Source organism: Anser cygnoides, chromosome 5 (genome assembly GCF_040182565.1).
Source record: "Anser cygnoides isolate HZ-2024a breed goose chromosome 5, Taihu_goose_T2T_genome, whole genome shotgun sequence".
In the NCBI taxonomy this organism is placed as follows: Eukaryota; Metazoa; Chordata; class Aves; order Anseriformes; family Anatidae; genus Anser; species Anser cygnoides.
The window spans coordinates 62394954-62414242 of record NC_089877.1 but is presented as its reverse complement, the minus strand read 5'-3'; the positions used below and the strand labels follow the sequence as shown (position 1 = coordinate 62414242).

Here is a 19289-nt window from a genome sequence, read left to right as displayed (position 1 = left end):
ACTTTGTTCATGAACTGAGGGGTCTCCTTGGCGCATGGTATTTGACAATGTTAAATGCGTTGGGAAGTAGTTGCAGCCTGAGGATATTTCAAGGTGAAAGGAACTAGCTGGGTTCTGTTGGAAACATTTCTTCTTTGCCCTGGGCTAAAAGGTGCTACTGTTTGATTTTGGCTGAACCTGACTGGTTGCCAAAGGACTTGTAGCAGCCTTGGGGTGCAAGCAGCACTGGCCACTTATTCCCATACTGGCAAGTGTCGCTTGTTGCATGGGAAATGCCAAATTCACTTTGGTCCCCATTTCCCCGGAGTTGGATAACCCCCCAAATTCTGATTCTCATCTATCTGTGTATCTCCCGAGCCCCAGCACAGCTTGCAGCCACACCAGCAAACACCGGGCAGCCAGACAAGGAGGAAAATTGCTTGTCTCTATTACAGGGAGGGTCTGGACCAATAGGACCCGAATTCCCCCCACATCTCTAGCGTTTTCCACTGCCACTGAGATTAGTATGGCCCAAATGGTGTGAAGGTGACGGTGTCCAGCAATGCAGCCCTCCTCCAGGGGGGACTACAAGGAATTGTATGGGAATGGTGCTAATCCAATGCAGCCACAGAGAGCTTTTCCTTCATTTGCTGAATGTATGATATCCATATGTCATCAATCCCTTTCTGGTGGCTGTAGCCTGCTTCCGAAGCTTAAATCCCTGGCATGTGGCTGGGAGCACAAGGGCCAAGCCCCGGAGCTTGCCAGCGCACGCTTCCACCTCCTGCTTCGCCCGCTGCAGTTGGGTCACCGCCTGGCCTCCGCCACCGTCGGGGAGCTGAGGCTGCTTAAAAATGGTGTTTCTGCCAAATTTGTGAGTCCTGGGCAACATCAGCCCTTTATGGACGTCGTCGCTGTGTCAGCATCCGGTTTGGGATTTCCAAATCACTCCGCAGATGTTGGGGAAAAGAAATGGGGAAACGGGGCTGGTTTTGGAAATTACTCAGCCCTCTGCAGTGGGAATGAGAAAAAAAAAAAAAAAAAGTGGGGCCAAAGAGGGAAGAGGGGAATGAAAGCCAAGAAGGGTTTGTGGTCAGGGTCGGGGGAGAGCTCCCCCAGGGTCAGAGCCCTTCTCCCTTCAGCTTTGGGAGATTTGGGTAGCTTACTTTACTTTAGTCCCTTACGACACATTTGCATAAAGCTGCTTTCAGCTGAGTGCTTCTTAGCGCTGGTCTCTGCTCTATTTAAACATAAATGTTTTAAAGTGCACAGATAGGTCTTTAGCAGGAAAAAACTGCCTGTGAATTACATTTATTTCTTGTTTACCCACACAGCTCCAGCCGACACTTATCAACAGATTAACTTTCACTAAAGTTTCTGTGTAATATGTTTTAAAAAACCACTCGAAGTGCAGATTCTATTAGTTCCTGACCTTCTGTTTTAAGAGGAAGAAAGTGGCTTTACGCTCCATGAAATGTGTTAATGCATGGATAGAAGCCCTCTTATCCTCCTGCTTACATTAGGTCCAATCAGGAGAATGGATTACGTTTTTAATAATCTGACATTAGTATTAAAAGTAATATTTAAGGCATTAGTCTCCATAACGAGTGCAGCGCGCTCAAAGCTTTCCCTTTGTGTGGGTGCGCGCGCGGGTACGTCAAAACATATGTTTGTGGAACAATGCATTAGCCCAAACTGCCGAAAACACGCGGGGATAAATCGGGGCAGCAGATTACCGCTGACATCACTTTTTCATTTAAAGGCGGAGGGAAGATTTGATGGCCGTTTTAAAACTGATTACGGAGGGCAGGGATTAGGGGCTGTTAGGAACGGGAGGCCTCGCTCTCCTCCCGGCCGCGGTGTCCCGGAGCTCCACGGACTTGAGGAGGGGTGGAATAAGGCCAAGGCCAACGCGTGGTGGCACTGGGCATATGTCCAGGTCATCTGTTATACGTGGGGCTGGGCGGCTCTCCCTGTCTTAGTCCCTCAGAAACATTGCCATGGGACAGGAGAATAAATGGGGAGTCTCCAACCCTGAAATCAAATGCTTTTAGGGAAGCCAAGTGGCCCCTGGTGGTCCTGGAATTGAGGTATCCTGGTGCTGAACCCCGCTGGCCTGGCCCTTCTGTTTGTCCACACATGGCTGGGGGAACTTCTAAGTCATCTCAAGCCCTACTGCCCCCCTCATTTCCCGGAAACGGCAAAAAGGAGCTAGAGAAATAAGGGATGCCAGGAGGACAAAGCGATGCGTGAGGCCATCGCTGTGCCCTGAGCTGGGAGCTGGGAGCTGCCACCCCAGGCGAATTTCTCCAGCGTTTCATTACCTTCCGGCAGGACCGCTCGCCTTACTTCCAGGTGTAGTTTATCTAATTGCAGCTTTTAGCACTTCGGGCTCACCTTGCCTTTGTCTGCTCAATTAATCACCGCTCCACCGTTAGAAATCTTCTCCTCATGGGGTACTTACAGACCACGGTCAACTCACCGCCTACCCTTCTCTCTGCTAAGCCGCAGATTGCTAAATGTAACGGCAAAGCGTTGTGTTTTTTGTTTTTTGTTTTTTTTTTGCACCCCTACTGCTGCTTGCAGCAATTTTTAGACCTCTCCTGTGCTGTAACAAGTCCTCTCTGGGGAGCCTGCCCTGCTCCTGGTTCTCCAGCAGTGCTCGGCACAGGGACGTGGCTCCGCACCCGATATATCCCGGGGGAGATGCACGCACTGGGTGCAGGCAGCCGAGGCCAAAATTCTTCATCTTCCATCCCCCAGAGCATCCTCTGCTCCCACACACCTCCTGCTCCTGAACATCCCCAAGAGCAATTCTCCCAAACCGCAGCAAGCCCCTGCCTTTCGCTCTGCCGACGGCAAACAATGCTCTCGTTGCAACGTATGTGCAGTAACCGGTGTTTCGCGGCAGAAGGGGAATCCACAAGCTAAACCAGCTGCTGCACCTGCCCGCTTGGACCCAATTCCCCGGCTCCTGTTTGCTCGCTGGCCTTATGCAGGTCCTGGGCTGGGAAACCAGCTGGGAAATCTGCTTGTCGCAGGCTCCAGCCTGGGAGCGAGGGGCGGAGATGGGCAGCCGCTTCTGTTTGACCGCAACCAGGGGGAATTTGGCTCTTGGTTTTAATTCCAGCCGGCCCGTGACAGGAGAAACTCAAGCGAGCCAAAGGAGGTGGGAGACAGGATATCCCCCACCAAGCCGGGCTTGTGACATATCTTGTCTGGAGCGCAGGGAGAAATGTGTCGGCTCGAGGCAGCCACCCTGTTGTCTGCAGGCTGCCTGCCTTCCCCCTGCTCTGCCGTGGCGTTAGAAACACGCCGGGGCTGTCTGATCGGCGTCTCCTTGTCCCCAGCCTCCAGGCAGGACGGATGTTTCGGGAGGGGGGTTAACTGGCAGAATCTCAGCGGTGGGATTTTGGCCAGGACAAGGGAAGAAACTGCCAGGTTATGCAAGGCTTAGGGTGTTTAGCAGGGAGCTGCCTTCCCCAAAAGTGCTGCGGAGCTGGAGGATGGAAGATGTGACCCTGAGGATGCCTCCATCCTGCCTGTGGTGCCATTATCTTACAATTACAAGCGAAAAAAAATCCACAAGGTTCCTAAAAATCAGAAGAAAAGTGTGTAATTATCTCACATATTGCAGAAGAATTACCTGTGCTGATTAAGCTGTTGCTCATTAGCTCATAATGACTATCAAGCCACCAAGCAGTGATGCCTTTGCCCCCAGCAGTAATGGCAGCGCAGGCAGGTTGGAGCATCTTGGGTCACAACACACCTATTTTGCACTTCTTCCTGCTAATATCACGCCCAAATATCTGCACAGCTGCCCCTGTTGGAGAGTCCCCTGTCCCCTGCAAGATCCTCCAGCTCCTTTCACAGCGCAGGTTCAGGCAGATTTGTGGGAGGCAGGAGATTTTGTTTGCGGCTAAATCTTTTGTAGGATTTTCTTTAAAGGCCTTAATGCCATCAGAAAACAGCAAGAGCCAAATTCTGCTTTCTGTCAGCGCGAATCTGGAGTAAATCAGCCGAAGGCAGTGAGGGATGCTGGATTTCTCCCAGTGTAAGCAGACGCAGAGTTCAGTCCCGAGCACTCGGCTATTTTCTGCACCAGCAGTTCTGGCCTTGGAAAAACGAGATGCATTTTTCTCATTTTGGCTTGTGGGGAGCTTGAAAATACCGGGCCACAGAAAGTGGAAGAGAAGTCTGCGGCTCGTAAATTATAAACGGTGGCAACATCGGGTGCATTAATGTAAAAGCAGACGTTGTAGGGGCTGCTGACCACGAGACGCTGCAGTCACCCTCTGCTGGGCTCTTAGATGCAGAAGAGGAGGAGGAGGAGGAGGAGGCTGTAGAAGCTGTTCCCTCTCACTTAATGTAACAAGGGGTTTGAAGGTCTCAGGAAATACCCTGCCTGGATATCGTTTCTTTTTATCCACCCCTGAAATAACAGTTCTAGGAAACATCAGTACATTCTGCTTCGGCCTCTTGCTTTATGTTAAATGCTGTTTTGATCTGATTGTCAACACCTGCTTGGTGTTAAAAGGATGCTCAGGGTAAGATCACTCTACCTGAGACCCAGGATTAGGCAATGCTAAACTGGAAGTTTTTGGTCTCCATGGGACCAGTTCAAATTTCCCAGTTCCATTCCTAGAAAGCCACATCCATGTGAGAACTTACTGGGGCCCTGCCTTTGGTTTCCCTTTCATTTGCAGAGTCTGCAGCCTCTCGTCTCAGCCACCTGCGAGCCTCCAGCATGTTCATCAGCTCCTTCTGATTATGAAAACCTTCCTGGGTTTATTTCCAAAATTACCAGTCATCTAAGGCATCACATGAGGCATGACCTGGTGGGAAAAAAAAAAATAACAAACCCAACCACGTTTGCTTAAAGGTTGTTGTAACAACAAGCCCCAGAGCAGCATATCTAAGCTTTGTGCTGGTGTTCTCTCATTCCTGAAAGCTTGACATACAGAAATAAACGCAACCCTCTCTTTCAGCCCCAGCAGCAAAAGCTCTGGCAGCACCTTTGATGGAGATCTAGGTTGTATTTAAACCCAGGCCCGTTCCCCAGATCACCTTATGGCCACCTTACAGGGTTATGAGCTGACGCTCAGGTGTGAGCTTGAAGCAAGCTTTCGGGCTTCAAGGAGAGGAGACCTGGGTTCAGGCTGTGCTTTAACGTGCGCTCAGTGGTGGCCTTAGTTCAGATGTAGGCAGCTTGGGCAGCGTGTTCCTCGTCTGCTCTTCTGCTGTGTGGGCCATGGATCCTTCTGGTGACGTCCCACAGCCACGATTCAGCAGATAAATTGAATTTGGGGTCCCTCCACAGTGTCTTCCACAAGGCAGCTAGCTTGAGCACGGACTGCTCATGCAAAGCTTTGGCCACATGGACATTGAGTAACTGGTGCCATGAATGGGCAAATCAGGTCTGGGTTCATGCCAGGATTTAGTCTGGATTTAAGGTAATCCATTTAATCTGTTTCCTAGCCTGGCCTTCTGCAGGAAATGGAGACGGAGCCAAAATATCTCGATTCTTTTTTTTTTTGTTCTTCCTGACCTCTAAGGAGAACAGCCGCGGGACCCGTGCAGACCCAGGAACAAGTGGTCGGAGCACGTCCAGGCGCTCTGCTTGGAAAACCACCTAAGGAGCACAGAGATCTGCCTGAGCTGTGGGGATGCTGCCAGACTGAGAGCACAGGTGACAAAATGAGAGCTGGAAGCACTGGAGATCCGAAGCATCATCTGCTATTGCAGGTCTTCAGATACGTGCCGTGCTTGGGTATTCCTCGGGCCAGGCTGCTGAGTTTGGCCGCCAAGGCACAAGATGACTATTTACCTCTGGCACATGTAATGAAAAAGAAGGATGAAAACCATTTAAATGTGTTTTGTGGTGGTAAAAGGTGTTCCCAGCATACTACCCTTCTTACAAGTCCCAATCAGAGTAATCCAGGGGTTTGGGGATGAAGGGAACGGGGCCCTCATGTGGTGCACCAGGCGCACTGGTGAGGTCTGCGCCTCCAGTGCGGAGTCACTGTGCACACCAGGCACCAGACCCGAGCCTACCACTAAGGCACGGGGATAAATAAATAAGTTTAAGGAAATCAGGTGTGAAAACACAGAGCTGATTGTCAGAGTTCTGGGAAAACCAGCCGAGACAAATGGGATCTGTGACTGCTCGGTGTGTCAGAAAATCAGCTGGAAGGCCGCTAAGAACGGCAGCAAGCAGGCACGGGAGGTCTTTTGCGAGAGAAGAAAGCCTGTTTTATAAAGTTGCAAATCATGAAAAACAAGATCTGCATGGGGATATTGGTTCAGTCTAATTTTATTATTATTTGGGGAAGAAAATGAAACTGATTTTTGAAATAGCGAGCAAGCTGTCCTGCGAGCAATGGAGCCAATGAAGCCTATTTTCCCTTGGATCTGAGCCCCCAGGCTCCCCCAGCCCTCCAACCTCAGTCCCCGAGGTCCCATCCCCATGCCAGAGGACAGCATGATGCCACCACCCTGCTCCGCGGATAGCCTGGCCACTGCTAAGCAGACCGCATTTCAGCTGCGTTCCTCCTTCCTCCCGCTGCAGACTCCGATTCGGGCGTCTCACCTCCACCCAGCTGCTTTGCACGAAATGGCTGTGAATATAATAATGTAATAACATCTGGGAGACCTTTACCTTTTTTTTTTTTCTTCTTTAATCTAAATTGGGCATGGATTCAAAAGATTCAAAAGGCGCTGGAGAGTGCCACCAGGGCGACTACAACGAGCCACCTGTGTGCTGTATTGCACAGGTCCCCGAGTGCTTGGGTGACTGCAGATGTCCCAGCTTCTCCTCGGTAGCTCTTGGTCTTCATGGTCAACCCTGGGCCAAACCCACCACCGGATGAGATGCAGCTGCTCCCCCCAGTAACTCCAAACGCGTGCACTTGTGGGACAGGCACGGTGACCGCCCCGCGATGGGGCTCAGGGGATCCTTGCTGGAACATGCATGCTGCTTGTCCCGCCGGGAAGCCCTCTGCACCACGTCCAGCTATCCCAGCCCTGCTGTGGTTAAGTGCGGGCACAAGCCTGGTCTTCCCATTCCCCCTCAAAGCAAGAAGTCATAAAACGCAGCTTATTCGAGCCACTTAAGAACAAATAAAAGTATCATAATCTCCCCCTTTGTGCTTTGCAGGCAGGCGTATATCGGCAGTGGAAATACTGCCAAACTTCTTGTTTAAATACAGAAGCGGTGCTTATTGGTATCGCTAATGTTCCCCGCGAGGACGAGCTTTTCTTCCGTAAGGACACTGTTTACGATTAAGACAAGGGCTGGCCACTTTGCCATTAAAATTCTGTGCCAGTCCAGCGCTGACAATATTGAGGCTTTGCTAAATGTGTATACACGCAAGTTCATTAAATGGATGCTGACTGTTGTTACACAAGTACAGCAGTTGAGTGCTTTCTGTATTAACCTTATCACCTGATGGGCAAAAGAAAAGGTTTAACTAAAGCTTAGGACTAATTGAACAGTATTTCAGTATTTTCTTATGTAAAACTGGTTCTGGTCTATTGTTTTTATTTATTTGCAATAACTGTGCTCATTCAAGTTTGTAATGACACTGCCATGGGTGAAGAGAATTTGCTTTAAGTATTATTCTCCCTTTTCCTATCTCCTGCTTCCTCTAAACTGCGTCTCTCAGGGGTAAATCTGCAACAGAGCCCAATACAAAGACAACTCTCTAAGCACACAGCCATTTTTGGAGATATGTTCTCCAGCTCTGTTTTTAAATTACTTTAGAAGTTCCTGTTTATTTTCTCTGCCTGCCTTGGGTATTTCCTGTCAGGCTGAGCGGAGCACAAACCAGGAGGAGATAGGAGAGACTAAGCCTCCCCCTGAAAGGCAGCGGGCGTCTCACCATCTACACCCAGCTCTCAGACTGCGCAAACCACCAGCACTTTCTCTGCTTACTTACCACTAGAGTATGCTCTCGTGCTACAAGTTCCAGGTGATGGTTGGTTTATTTATTTATTTATTTATTTATTTTCCAATAAATCAAAAAGCTTTCAAAAATTCAAAAGCTTTTCACTTTCCCTAGTGCTTTTCCCCTCAGGAATACTTTTTTCTTTTCTATTTTTTTTTTTTAATTTATTTTTATTATTATTATTAATGCTGTTGAGCCCATCCTCAAGGCTTCGAGAAAGCCCAGAGATTTGTTGTTCATTGCTCTGTGGTGGGGTGGATTTGGGCAACTCTCAACTTTTAGAGCATGAATGAAAACAATTTAAAATACCTGCCTGGCTCACACTACCCCTAAGAAAAACAGAAAAAAAAAAAGAAGGTTTGCATGTCCTTCTTGCCTTGGTCAGCCCTCTGGGTTACTCCTGGAGAAGAAGGAGAAGTCAAATCTCATGAACTGACAGATTTCTGCTTACAGAAGAAAAATGTAAATGCACTCTTTAAAGTGTTTGTGCCAACATGAAGTGTGTCTGTAATCCTGCCCTTTGAAACGGTGGTAGTTATTCAATAAGATAAAGGCTGTTGTGAGCCTGCCCTACCATATTAGAGCAAAGTACTTTGTCACCGGCACCCTAAAAGTTCCAGTTTCTGCACGACAAAGATATAAAACAACTTGTAGGACAATTAAAGAATAGTTTGTCCTCACCATATTATTACCAGACATTGTTCCACGTTTCCATATTCACGTTTAAATTGCTACCTCCCCCCTCAATATAATTGTAATCAGTCATGGCTAACATTGTCTTTGGATGCCTTTTCCAAGTCAAGTACAAAGAAAGAAAAATGCCGCAAAGAAAAAAGCCGCGCTTTGGATAAAGAGCCTCGCCACCAGCCTGCTTTCACAAACAGACTGTGCACTTTGCTGCTAAAATTACATTTTAGCAGCCCCAACGGGTGCGGGAACAATGACCCCTCTCATTACCATAGTGACAATGGCTGGCTGAGGATCGCAACGTATCTTTTTCTTCTCCCCGATGAACCTCAGCCAACAAGGCGAGGAACCTGCCAACGAGTCGAGTACATTGAAGCTCGCTCGGTCACCGCAGCGCCGAGCAGTTTCCCTCTGGGTGGAAGGCGGCCATGCGGCCCAGCCTCGCTCAGCCGCCGTTTGTACCCTGAATGCCCCGAACCACCAGCTCCTCCAGGCAGTCCCATTAACTTCGGAGAGGGTCACGCCGCGGTTTCTTTTGCCGTCTCTGTACGCGCCAGCAACAGGGTGTAAGAAGGCCTTCTCTAAATTCCCCTAATACCTTTCTTGGTTTCAGTTCATGCCTTTATTTTGTGTGTGTGTGTGCTCGTTACGTTTCAAAAGGGCCCTCCGGCACCAGCTTTTCCATTCCTCAAAATCTGATGTGCTGTTTTTCAGTCGTGTCGACCCTTAATCCTGCTCTTTTTTTTTCTATAAATGCAAACCTCATTTTCTAACATCTCCACTTAGATCTAATCCATAAGGCTGTTTATTATCCTCGTTACCCTCTTTTATACCTTTTTCATTTGTATTCAAAAGCCTCTCTTTAATCTGTCTCAATTCTCCAGGTATGGCCTCGCTGCTCTTTTGTACAATCCCATAATGATTTCTATGGATGTGTTTTAGCCTTCTATCGATAGGTCTCAAGAAGCTATTTACCTTCTTTAACTACTCCCACACTGCGAGAGTAGTTTTAATTCGGTCTTTTTAACATTCTACAGTCACCTTCAATCCTTTCCGTCACCGGCACCTCGCATAACCCCACCCGGGGCGTAAAGCTTTATTATTTATACAATACACATCTGTACTTTGAGCATTACATGTGGAAGGATGCTTTGGGAACTACACGGGGTGGGAAGACGTAGGGCTTTGCATGTGACACTTTTCAGAGCCCAGCTGGCTTCGCTCTGGATTTACATCAGTTGGAAGAGGAAGCCCTCACTGGGCTGTATGTGAGGGATTAATATTTAAAATTTGGTGGCTGGGGCTGCTGTTGGGGCAGGACAGCGATGGCTCCGCCTCAGAACAAGCCCGAGCACAGGGCTGGCGGCTGCCATCGCCTGAGGTGATGGCGGCGCGGGGCGGCCCGAGGCCGCACGGGGCCTGAGGCGGCCCCGCCCTTCCCGCCCACAGGTGCTCCCCCCCCCGCGCCGCTCCGCGGTGGTTTCGCCCCGCTCCCCCCCTCTCCCCCCCCAAGCCGCGCGGTGGTCGCGCCCTGCCGCACGGCGCTCCCCGCCTTCCCGGCCGTACCAAGTCTCCTCAGAGGGGGGGTGTGTGGGGGGGAAAGAGTAACAGAGCAAAGCCTGCAGGAGGCCACCGGGACTCTAACCGCCGCTTATTTCCCACCGACTCTCCGTTAACGATATCATTTGGTGGGGGGGCGGGCGGGGGGAGCGGGAAGGAGAAGGCGGAGGGGCGACTCATCCCCCCCTCCACCGGGGGGGGGGTGCGGAGTGGTGCGGCCCGCCCGGCGCGGCCGAAGCCGGAAGCGGCGGGAGCGGGGGCGCCGCATGGGCGCGGGCGGCGGCGGGGCCGGGGCCGGGTGCGGGGCCGGGGCCGGGGCCCGCCGCCGCCGCTGCCGGGGCGCTGGGCGCTGCCGTGGCGGCCGTGTACGGGGCCACGCTGCCGGCGGGGCTGCCCGGCGGGGACGCGGGTAACGTACCCAGCGCCGCCTGCCCGCCCGCGGGGTGTTTGGGGGTCGTTTTGGGGTCGTTTTGGGGTCGTTTTGGGGTCGGGGCGGCCCCGCGGGGAGGTGGGCCTGGGGGTGTGGGGTCGGTCAGCGTGAGGGGAGGGAGGGCACCGCTGTCACCCCGTAGGGGTGCTCGCCCCATTTTAGGGTCTGGTGCCTTGCTGTCATCCCATAGGGGTGCTCATCGTATAGGATCTGGTTCGTTCCTGTCATCCCATAGGGGTGCGCTCCCTATTGTGGGGTCTGGTGCATTGCTGTCAACCCCATAGGGTTGCTCACCCCATTATAGGGTCTGGTTCATTGCTGTCACCCTGCTGTCACCCCGTAAGGGTGGTCACCCTCTTATAGGGTCTGGTGCATTGCTGTCATCCCAAAGGGGTGCTCATCGTATAGGATCTGGTGCATTGCTGTCACCCCATAGGGATGCTTGCCCTATTATGGGGTCTGGGGCGTTGATTTTGCCCTGTAAGGGTGGTCACCCTCTTACAGGGTCTGATGCTTTGCAGTTGACCTATAGGGGTGCTCATCAGATAGGGTCTGGTGCTCTGCTGTCACCCCATTGGGATGCTCTCCCTGTTATAGGGTCTGTTTTTTTGCTGTCATACCATAGGGATGCTCTCCCTATTTTGGGGTCTGGTGCATTGCTGTCATCCCATAGGGGTGCTCACCATATAGGGTCTGGTGCGTTGCTGTCACCCCCTAAGGGTGGTTGCCCTATAGGGTCTGGTTCATTGCTGTCACTCCATAGGGGTGCTCATCATATAGGGTCTGCTGCATTGCTGTCATCCCATAGGAACGCCACCCTGTTACAGGGTATGGTGCATTGCTGTCAACCCGTAGGAATGCTCGACCTGTTATAGGGCCTGGTGCATTGCTGTCACCCTATAGGGGTGCTCATCAGACAGGGTCTGGTGCGTTGCTGTCACCCCACAGGGGTGATCACCCTATTGTAGGGTCTGGTGCTCATCGTATAAGCGCTAGTGCGCTGCTGCCATCCCGTAGGGGTGCTCACCATGTGGGTTTGGTGCATTGCTGTCACCCCATAGGGATGCTCATCTCATTATAGGGTCTGGTGCGTTGCTGTCATCCCATAGGGGTGCTTGCCCTGATAGGGTCTCATGCACTGCTGCTCACCCCATAGGGCTGCTCACCCTGTAGGGCTGCTCACCCCATAGGCGTTGGCACTTTGTGGTCACCCAGCCCAGAAGTGCCCACCCACAGAGGCTGGGGCACTGCAGCCACACCGGGGGGGGGGGGGGGCTCTTACCCCTTGGGGTCAGTGCATCGTGTCCCACTGTGGGGTCCCTCACCCCCTTGGGGTTTCCCAAAGAGAAAACTCCTCAGCTTGGTCCTTCTGCAGTTTCGCTGCCTTAGTCTTGTATAAAAAAAAAAAAATCCGTGCTGCTGCAGCATGCGTGGGGCTGTGCTTTGGATGTTTTAGCGGATGATTTGATGTATTTTTTTCTCATGGGGCAGGTACCCAGACCTACTTTCCCTCTTCCATATGGTAAGGAGTTGAATGGGTCCCTTAAACCCCGTCCCGGGTCCCTTAAACCCCGTCCCAGGTCCCTTAAACCCCATCCCGGGTCCCTTAAACCCCGTCCCAGGTCTCTTAAACCCCATCCCAGCTCTGTCCATGTCTCATTTCGGATCCAAGCTGTGCATAAAATTCCTCATAAATAAATAGGCAGGCCCTAAATGTTTTTTTTTTTTTTTTTTTTAAGGGCCGTCTTTGCTCCCTCTGGTCCCACCAGTTAATACGTGACGGTCAATATCTTTACAGCTCCTGCCCTTTTGTCTGTCGAAGCGCTCCCCGACGGGTAGCACGGTCCCGTTAAAACGCGTGGTGCCTCTGCCTGGAGCTGTCGGCTCTGTGCTGAGCCAGGAACCCGGTTTTGGATTGTGCTTGAGCTCGGGTTGTGCCTCCGGGATGCCAAAAAACGCCTCAAATGGAACGGAGCGGGGCGCAGGCTGTCCTGGTCCCTATTTTTTTTGCACTTTTTTCCGAGCCTGCTGCCTGCATTTCGTCCGTCTGCTGAAGCTGAACAGAGATGGGCTCATCCCAGCTGCCCTCTTGGGCTTTTCCCAGCCGGCGGCCGTGCCGCCGCCTTGCAATGTGGCTTTTGGGGTTATTCCCCTCGTTTCTCATGGTCTGAGGAGCCCCCGTGCAGCACCGGGGGGGACCCAGCCCATGGGCACTGCTCTCACGCTGGTGCCACCGAAATCACCGAAGCTACTTGTGCGAGTAAAGAGGTGCTTAAGGATCTGCTGTATCTGCTTTCAGGCAGGGAGCCCGTTATATTTTTTTTTTTTAAGCTATCCGTATATTTTTAATTGTTCCCGAAGCTTGCGATAATCCTAAAATGTGAAAGGCAATAGGTGTTTCCATTGGCAGCTTCCTCGTGTTACTTAGCGCTGCAATAAAGAAACGAGAGTGAGTTTTAGAGCTCGTTTGGGAACATCCACAGACGTTAAAAACAGCTTAAAAAGGGATCAAATAAACTCAAGTTCAAAAAAAAGGGGGGAAAAAAATAAAAGCCTCTGATGTTTCAGACATCAGCTCCCAACGTCGCCGGGGATAAATCAGTTTTTGGGCGGTTTGGGGCCTGTTTGCAGAACGCCTGCGCTGGGGGCTGGAGCTGGACGGTCGGAAATGTCAGCACGTGTCGGCTGCTGGGAAGCCGAATTTGGGGTTTTCTTCCTTAGCACCCAGCCTTTCGGTGCGGGCAGGGCCGGGAGCTGCTCGGCCCCTGGCGGCTCCTCCACGCCTGATGCCTGGCAGGTGGCTGCACCTTCCCGAGGGGTTTCGGTAGGAAAAAATTAGGATGCATTGAGAAGAGGGATGGGGCAGGGCGTGTTCTGGAGCTGCTCGCGGGGATGGCACCTCCGAATGTCTCCCATTGGGGTCCGCCACCACAAGCCACGTCGGAGCCGGCTGAGCTCGGGGTGGCTTTCCCATTGCATCCGCTTTTTGGGGGCCTCTTGCAATGGGTCGAAACTTTTCCTTCAAATAGAGGGGCTATAAAAGTAGCCGGTGTTTGCAAGCGGGGTAAAATCCACCCTGGAGAGGTGTTCAAGCAGGAAGCCCCAGGGCTCCTCGCACGTTTGGGATGATGGCCACGATTTTATGGCAGTCGGGAGCAGCAGTTGGGGCTTGACTGGTGTCATCCTTTCAAACCTCGTCATTTTTTGTCAGTCAAGACTGAAAGTTAACGGTGCCGTTTGCGCAGTCCCCATCCTTTAGGCTGGGTGGTAGAGAAGCAGAAACCAAAATGCTGTCCGTTCAGCATCGAAACCACCAACGCCCTTCTTTTTGCAGCTCTACCATCCCGCGGTGGGACGGAGCTGCCCCGAGCGCCTGGGCACTTGTAGGATGAACGGGAGCAGCCAGACGAGGCTCTGCGACGGCAGAAATAGATGGTGCAATTCAAGGGGGGGCGGCAGACGAAGGGGGGACCTTTCCTCCTGCCATTTCTGTTGTGCGCCAGCCGTAATTTTTAATTTCGCTGCCCCTTTTGTCGTGCCCGTCCTCGAACGCGTTTGCACGCGTTGGACGTATTTCATAGGGCACCGCTGCAAAATGCTTCAGCGTGGAGCGCTCTGCGAACGCCAGGCGTTACCAGCCGCTGCGCTGACACGGATCGCTTCGTGGCGGTTGTGCTCGTCCCGGTGTCAAACACAAACGAAATGCAAAACCGGAGCAGTTTTGCGCAACGGGGGCAGCAGCCGAGCGCGGGGACCCCGACAGGTACGGAGCCACTGGCAGAGCGACTGCTGCAGGGATTGCCGGAGCGCCGAGGAACAGCAGCGTCCCCGCGTACACGTTTGCAGGCACAGGGCTCGGTTTTGCCCCTTTTAAAAACACAAAGCTGCATTTTTATTTTTATTTTAATGAGAAAGAGCCTGTTGTTAAGGGACAATGCTGTATAAGCGCTGCAAACTGCAGCGCTGGAGTTGTTGAATCGATTGGTTTTAAACCAAAAGCTCACACGCACACCCCGATGTCTGCGATTTGAGGATGTCGGGCCGTTCTTGAGCCAGACCCACCTGTGCTTCCGCTTATCTGTTGGTAAAAGTCTCGCGAAAACACACAAAAGATATTTTGTGCAGTGACATCAGAGGGAGAAAATATTCTTAGAAAATTTCATGCTGTTAAATCTCTACAGATTTACAGTTTTATCCAGTCAAATTAATGCAAAACCCCAATGCAAGCGTTTGGATTTTGAAAACTTTGGAGGAGTGTCATTTCCTAATAGTAATTATTGGTTTTACATTATTTTTTCACAGGGGAGCTGATCACAGCCGCATATGAGCTTGGAGTAAGTATTAGTTTTATTGTTTAATCAATGCTCTCATTAACAGTTTTAGGAATTAAGGAAGTTTAATTAAGCATGGAGTAAAGTAGATTAATTTATTTTCAAACCACAGTTTTTACTAACTTATAAGTACAGCACGCGACAATTTACTTCAAGTTTTAAATCCAATTAAACTAAATTATAAAGCAAAGGCTTTACTGTATATACAGTAGCTGGCTTATTATCAACCCAAATTTTGTATAAGCTGGGGAGAATAAAATAAATCGGGTTAACAATTTTAATAAGTTTTATTATTTAATAAACTTTATTATGGTGCATGATCCCTTTAGGCAAGACCTTAGGACTGTCAGCGTGGTGGTAATCCGATAGCAGTGTGGTCTTTCAACTTGCTAACCAATAAAATAGTTCCGAATCTGCTTTTTTTTTTTTTTTTCCCCAAACAGCCTTTTTGAATGACCCTAATATACCGCGAACCCAAACAACAGGCGGCTTGTGGCGCGATAACGCGACGTGTCACCTCTTTTCGCTCGGCCGCTCGTTATCGCGGGGGTGGGACGCCCGCCGCCCGATCCGGCGGGGGAAATATTTGCGGGGGTGAAAATTGCCACGAAACCCTTCGTTTGGGGGGAAAAAGCTGCCTCTCCCAGAGTCCCGCTACCGGTGCTGGCTCGGTCAAGCTTGGGGGCGGCCGGTGCCGGGATGCCGCCGTCCCCGCGCCCGTGCCGCGCTCAGCCCCGTGTCCCTCTGTGCCCGCAGGTCGCCCACCCGCCCGGCTACCCCCTGTTCACGCTGCTGGCCCGGCTGGCCCTGGGGCTGCTGCCCGGTGGGACCCCTGCATCCCGCGTCAACCTCCTCGGCGGCGTGCTGGGAGCGGCGGCCGCCTCCCTGCTCTTTTACACGGCGCTCAGGTATGGTCCCCGGGTGGCCCCCGGGTGGTCCCCTCCGTCCGGGTGCTGCCCCCGCCGGAGCCGCTTCCTCCGCAGCGGTTTAATCTGGCTTTGACCTTCTTTCCGTCACAAAAGCTTCCTCTTTTTTTTTTTTTTTTTTTTAATAGTAATAGTGATAATAAAAAGTGCGCCCTTCCCCTCACAAAGACGTGACAGGTTGTTCGGGCTCATTATCGCGCGGCGGCCGTCGGGCTAACTAAGCAGAACTAATGAAGTTTGTCGTTCTCCGAAGATGCAGATGGTCCGTTTGAATTAACAAGATGAGCTTCACCTACGGCTAAACCGGGAACTCCAGTTAATTGCAGCTCCCGGCAGAGGCAGGACCCTACCCGCAGCACCCGGTACCCGGCCGCCTCCGCACCCCTGCCCCTGGGAGGCGCGCGCGGTCCCGGCCGGGGTTCGGTGACCCCCGGGGGGCTGCTTTGATGCTTGAGTCCTCGCCGCTCGTAACCTCCTCCTGACCCAGATCGGAGAGGATTATTGCAACCCGCACAAACAATTTCTAATGTTCTCTGACGGGGGGGGGGAAATAGGGCGCCTTTCCAGGCTGTTACTGAAATCCGAAATTGTGTCAGGGGGCTGGGGATGCTGTCCTGAAGGACAAAGTGGTGCGCGCTCTGCTGGCTTGGGGAAAAGCCCTTTTCTTCCCCCCCAGCCAGCAGAGCCCCGTCACCCCTCGGGGAAGCCTGTCCAGGCGGTGGGTGCAGCTAGAATTAAAATCAGGACTCATGGGGGGGTCAGATCCTGTGCACCCTGAGGGCCTCGAGCCCCCTTAAAGTCGGGTGGGAGCAGGAACCCTCTGCGGGGTCTGTCCGGGTGCATCTTCCCTGGCTAAAAAGGAGTTGCTGTCTGGGTCCCGTTGCGCACGCAGCAGCAGGTCTCGTGGACTGCTGCCTTGGAAGGGAGCGATTTCACTGTTGGGGTTTACATGTAATTAAAGCAGCGTCTTTTAATTTAACACCCTGTATTGCAAAGCGTATTTGGCGAGCTGGGCGTCGTGGTGCCCTGCCGTGTGCGGTGCCGAGCACAGCCCGCTCTGGTTATATTCCAGACTTCCTGCACAGAGCTGCTAAATATTTTGAGTTACTGGGTTCTGATTTATTTATTTTCAATTAAAGTTGTTCCCATTATTACGGTCACTGTGCTCTGCTTTTTAGTTTCAAGTCGCACGCGACAGTTCCTTACATGCCCCTTTTGTGCCAGGCACGGATGCGATCCTTGCGCTAGAGAAATGGGAACGCAGTGGGGGAACGGCAAGCCAAGTTTGAGGGTTTTCTTTACGCTTCTAGAGGTTTTAATTATTATTTTTGTTGTTTTTTAATTGGATTTGGAAGATGTTCCTCCTGTCAAATATAAAACTTGCGTGGAAGACCAGCAGTCCTGGGACTGGGAGCTGATAGAAGCTGTTAGGACTTGCAGAAAATTATTTATAGGTGTAAGTCAGAGACTGACAATCAATTATTCAGCCTTGCACCGATTGATTTTTGAAATAAATTGTAAGGTGTTGCGGGTCACTTTTATCTACAAATTACAACGGTATGGTTCTCCTGTTAAGCACCTTAAAATTAATTCATTTAAGACGTTCATTTGGCAAAAAAAGTTTCTTCTCTCTTGCCACTTAAAAAAAAAATCTTTCTGAAAGCCGTTTGCTGGCACCGCCTGCTTGGAAGCCTTAAATATCTGAAGGCAGCGTGTTTTGTTTTTAACCAGGATTGCACGAACCCACAAAGGCTCTAAACCAGGCTATCAAATCCTGCCGCATTTGGGTGTTTTAATTAAAATTTAGCTGCCGGGGTGACCCCTGAAAGCCCTTCAGTAGCAGAGGAAAAAAAAAAACGAGCGGCCGCTCCTTCTGCCGCGCGAGCGCTGGGGACGTTAATATGAAAATATGTAGATGTTAGGAGCACAAATAATTGATGAAGTACACATCCTTTGGGAGCAACACGGTTCAAGTGGCAAATCTCTCTCGTCAAACAATAGACACCCTTCAGAAGGGAGGAAGCCATCTCTATGGTAATGGGGCTCACAGTGCCCTATTGATTGAGTGGAAGAAGACATTATACAATGTCACTTGGGCTGTTACAATTTCATTTGTCGTCTGACCTGAACTTAACCTCTAAAACCTTTCTTTTCTGCCTGCAAACCCACCAGCCGGGCACGGTTGCTGTTTACCAGCGCGGCGGGGCGGGGAGGGGGATTTCTCCGCGTTTCCCAGCCTCTGCGTACAGTAAATCTCTTCCTTTTAGCCCTTTTTTTTTTTTTTTCCCCGGCGTTTGTTTAAGTGCCATTTCCCGACTCCGGTCGCCGGCGGGTCAGGACAGTTTCTTTTCCCGATTAGTTATTGCAATCGGGCGTTATTTAGGGCAAGGCTGCGCGTGCGGGATTAGGACCGAACGGCGCTCGGCGCGTTTATCCCTTAACCAGCTTTCTCCTCGCCCAGGTACTCGGCGGTGGGATGCTCCGCGGGGTCGATAGGAAGCAGCCCCGGCTCCTGCTTCATTTGTTTTGAAGCACGGCTCGTGCTTCTCAAAGCAAAGTTGCGTTGGACCGCGCCGATGCAAAAAAAAAAAAAAAAAAAAGCCCCTTTTGTCAGTAATCCAGACTATCCCCGAACGAGTGCGTTGCTCCTTTGAATTAGTTATCAAATATGGTTTTCCCCTCCGCGCAGTCTTAAGAAATCGCTTGTAATTATCGTAAAATGGCATTTACAAAGAGTTTGCTCAGACTGCTTGTAACTGATGCAAATAATTCGTCTCCGCTTTGAAAGACGGGCGAGCTGCATTATGTTTGTAGGACGCAGCGAGTGCGACTCTATGATTGTTTCCTTAAACAAATATTTATTTGTTTTACTGTGGGAGGCAAAGCATAGCAAGTTTACAAAGTAAACCAATTATGTTCTTATAATATGATTGCCAAAGTGTAATTTTCTGCACAGACGATGCGTTCTTTGCATTCTCTGTCGCGAGGAGAAATAGTTTGCTTTTCCTTGCTTTACGTGCAGTTTTTCTACCTTCCATAGCTTGGCTGTTTCGCTGTACGGGACCATACAAAGCTAAATTATTGCAGGCGCAGTAGTAGAGTAGAAGGTGGCATTTCCAAAGGACTTGTAATTTTTTTCCAGTTTTTTTCTGAGTTCCATGTGGGCATGTGAAAAGGAGAAAAATGTTGCATTGAACGGAGCACCTCGCTTCTCTTCTCTTGCTGTTCTGGGTATCGTGTTAAATTTGGGACCTTTATTGTGTTAAATTTGGGACCTTTATTGATACGTATACAAAATATAACATATCTAACACATTCCCTGCCCCCCAAACCAGTCCGTAAGCAACAAGGTGGGGCTGTGTATGAGCCGTAGCCTGCTCTTCTCCCCCCCCCTAACACACAGGAGCGGTGGGGATGTGTTTGGTGGAAC

At 51.0% G+C, this 19289-nt stretch overlaps 1 protein-coding gene across 1 annotated transcript in view; it reads left to right on the top strand.

The window, feature by feature from the left end:
- Positions 1 to 6671: 6671 nt before the first annotated feature.
- The window catches only part of TMEM260 (transmembrane protein 260), a 34373-nt gene continuing 21755 nt past the window's right edge, over positions 6672 to 19289 (top strand). Inside the window, exons 1-5 of the mRNA XM_066998321.1 lie at positions 6672 to 6797; positions 7136 to 7241; positions 10336 to 10581; positions 14905 to 14936; positions 15690 to 15841. Coding sequence (XP_066854422.1) covers positions 6672 to 6797; positions 7136 to 7241; positions 10336 to 10581; positions 14905 to 14936; positions 15690 to 15841 — 662 coding nt within the window. The remainder of the gene's footprint in view (positions 6798 to 7135; positions 7242 to 10335; positions 10582 to 14904; positions 14937 to 15689; positions 15842 to 19289) is intronic.